Genomic DNA, 3271 nt, shown 5'->3' with positions numbered 1-3271 from the left:
GAATATTTTTATATGCAAATATTATAACACCTCTAGAAAGAATCTTGAAAAATTAACCAAGTTTAAAGAAGCACTGGGACATAGCCTGCAATGCCATCCTCCTAAAAAACACGAAGAGGGCATTAAATGATATGTTATATATTTTCTAACCAGCTTCCCTTGTACAAATAGAGAACCTATTATTTTGAGCAAAAATGTTTCTGTTATACGAGCTAATTTGTGTCGAGTTTACTGTGTCCTTAAAAGGACCATTTTCTATTAAAGGAACACACTTCTCTCAGGAGAGACATTTAAAAAGCTTGAAATCTCTGTAACAGTGGTCAAGCTACCGACCAACTCGGTCTGTGTTATGGTTCAAGCTCCAAAATCTCTGGATCCTACATTTCTCCTGATGCTAGTCTGCAATGGGGATGACAATCAGTAATTTCAGAATGTTAAAGGAGCATCTGTGGGGATCAGTCATGTTTCTATAGAGGCCAGTACCACCCCATGCCCCTCTGGCTGTCACAGAACTGACTTAGTGCTGCAAATATGTGTTTTCGATTTTACATAGTTACACTTTCCCTCTCTTTGTCTGTCTCTTGCTATAGGAACAGAGAAGAGGAACCGGAATGGAGCTTCACTCCTGTCAGCACTGTGACGAGGCCTTCTCAACATCACAGTCTTTAAAGCGTCATCAACGTATTCACACTGGAGAGAAGCCGTACAGCTGTGACCAATGTGACTCAGCTTTTAGACATTTGGGGAATCTAAAAGTCCATCAATGCATTCACACTGGAGAGAAGCCGTACAGCTGTGATCAGTGTGGTTCAGGTTTTCGACGTTTGCAGCATCTAAAAGTCCATCAGCGTATTCACACTGGAGAGAAGCCGTACAGCTGTGATCAGTGTGGTTCAGGTTTTAGAAGGTTGGAGCATCTAAAAGTCCATCAGCGTATCCACACTGGAGAGAAGCCGTACAGCTGTGATCAGTGTGGCTCAGGTTTTAGCGAGTTGGGGAGTCTAAAAGTCCATCAACGTATTCACACTGGAGAGAAGCCATACAGCTGTGATCGGTGTGGCTCAGCTTTTAGACAGTTGGGGAGTCTAAAAGTCCATCAGCGTATTCACACTGGAGAGAAGCCGTACAGCTGTGATTGGTGTGGCTCAGCTTTTAGACAGTTGGGGACTCTAAAAGTCCATCAGCGTATTCACACTGGAGAGAAGCCGTACAGCTGTTATCAGTGTGGCTCAGCTTTTCGAAGGTTGGAGCATCTAAAAGTCCATCAGCGTATTCACACTGGTGTAGTGGTTAAAGCAAACTGAATATAATCATAATAGTATCAGAATATAGTTAATAGTTATTAATATAGTTAATAGTTAATATTAGTAAATCCACAACATGTAGTATGGTCAGGGTGAACTTTCTGCTCCTTGTACGAGTCTCTGCAAGGACATCGGGCGCCAAACTTCCTGTTGTTTAGCACAGTGTGCAGGGGGTTCCCAACAATAGAGAAGTGTAACCAGGGTGGGGGCCCGGTTGGACGTCAAGATCTGGACAATCACAGGAAGTGGGGAATGGCCATATAGTTAGCTGCAGAGTTGATCAGGTGCGTGTGTGAAGACCCGAGGGGAAGACTAGAACTGGTGACTGACAGCTTGACTTTCTCTGCAGAGGCCCAGACTGACACAGGTGATCCTGTTTCTCTCCCTCTCAATCATAATCATAAAATATTGTTCAATAAATGATAATTGGCACTGCAGTGATTCTCCCTGTGTATTGATTTTTGCCCCGACAGACTGGCATTGGCGTGGTAGGAGCCGGTCAGAGGGGTCCGACACCTGGCAGTGGCTTCCTGGGCACAGAGCCGGCTTTTCACAAGTGGCCACTGAAAAAAGGTGGGTTGACTTTTTCATATAATTGATGAATGGCTCTCTCTGTGCCTACGGAGTGCTGTGTTGAGTGATGGTAGGTTAATTTTTAAACCTAAACTTATCTCCTGATTGGTTTATCCTTCAAGTAGCTGCGTGCATTGGGGAAAAAAAAGAAAGAGGGAGAGAAAAGTGAAAGAGGGCTGGAGATAGAATCACCAGTACTGACTTTGACATTGTATATATGACTTATCAACGCTTACTAATTATGTGACTGTGTGATTGTGTTGGTTATGGTTGTTGTTTTATGAGTGAGAAAACTGCAGCCAATTGGGTGTTAGAACTTATGGTTTGGAGAAGCTAAATGACAGACCGGTTTGGAGAAGCTAAATTGTGAGCTATAAATAATAAGAGTGTCTGGTAGGGATTTAAATAAAAATGTTATGATACGGCTGCAAAGCAAGTTTTGTACTGCTAGTGGGTCTACAGCAGTTTGGAGCTCAAAGAGTAGTCACACTGTTTGGAGAAGCTAAATCATATGTTAAGGTGACAGGTGAAATTATAAGAGTATCTGTAAGAGCAGACAATCTTGCGTCCTCATAGTTACCTTTTCAGTTAAATTTGTTTGGTGTACTTAACAGTTTGGAGAGTAATAAATTGAAGTAGTTTAACTGCGAGGGGTGTGACGCTAGGTCTCGGCTGGAGTGATCAGCTGGTCCGAGCCTGGCCTGTCCTTATGGGCACCGGTCATACGGTTCCTGTTGGCCAAGTATAGTGAAAGCCCACTTACAAGCGCTTGTAGAGTTTTAAATAAAAGTCTGGACTTAAAGTGTGTGTTTGAATACAGGCCTATGTGTGTGTGTGTGTTGAGACAAACTCTTCTAGTGGTGAGAGAAGTGTATGCGTAGGGTCAGATGTGAGAGTGCTCTCTGGTTGTGCATATGTGTTGTAAATTGCTCCATGTTTTCTGAAATGTGAAAAAGTTTGCTTAGAAATGTATATTGTGTTATACTGAAGGTTTATACAAGCTAAAGATACACTGAAAATATACTGTATATACATTGTGTTAAACTGCGCAGTTTTGCTTTTGGGTGTGGTTTGCTCTGTGTGTGTGTATGTGTGCATGTAGCTCACTCTTCACATGGGTGTTCACTGTGTGTGTGCGTGAATGCGAGTATTTTAACTGCGTATGTAGAGGCGCGTGTGTGTTTTTTGGGTGTGGTAAAGGAGTCTGGTGTATTGATAACTGTATATTATTACATTCCTGTTGTTTTCATTATTATGTTTCTGTTGTTGTCATAAGTTCAGTATTTGTGCAATTTATATTTTATAAGATTTGTGTTTAGAGGTTTATAATCTTGCGGTTCTTTTTTGCTGTTGATGTCATGGTCTGCGGAGAGCGAGTTGCAGTGTGACGGCTG

At 42.2% G+C, this 3271-nt stretch overlaps 1 protein-coding gene across 1 annotated transcript; it reads left to right on the top strand.

The window, feature by feature from the left end:
- The first annotated feature begins 584 nt into the window (after window positions 1–584).
- On the top strand, window positions 585–3254 carry LOC109953835 (zinc finger protein 239-like). The gene is made up of 2 exons (XM_020589287.1): window positions 585–1671; window positions 1778–3254. Exon 1 carries the CDS (start codon window positions 612–614, stop codon window positions 1302–1304), a length of 693 nt encoding a protein of 230 aa, XP_020444943.1. The 5' UTR covers window positions 585–611; the 3' UTR covers window positions 1305–1671; window positions 1778–3254.
- The last annotated feature ends 17 nt before the right edge of the window (window positions 3255–3271 follow it).

Source organism: Monopterus albus, unplaced genomic scaffold, assembly GCF_001952655.1.
Source record: "Monopterus albus unplaced genomic scaffold, M_albus_1.0 scaffold1534.1, whole genome shotgun sequence".
Classification (NCBI taxonomy): Eukaryota; Metazoa; Chordata; class Actinopteri; order Synbranchiformes; family Synbranchidae; genus Monopterus; species Monopterus albus.
This window is presented reverse-complemented; position numbering and strand designations above follow the sequence as displayed.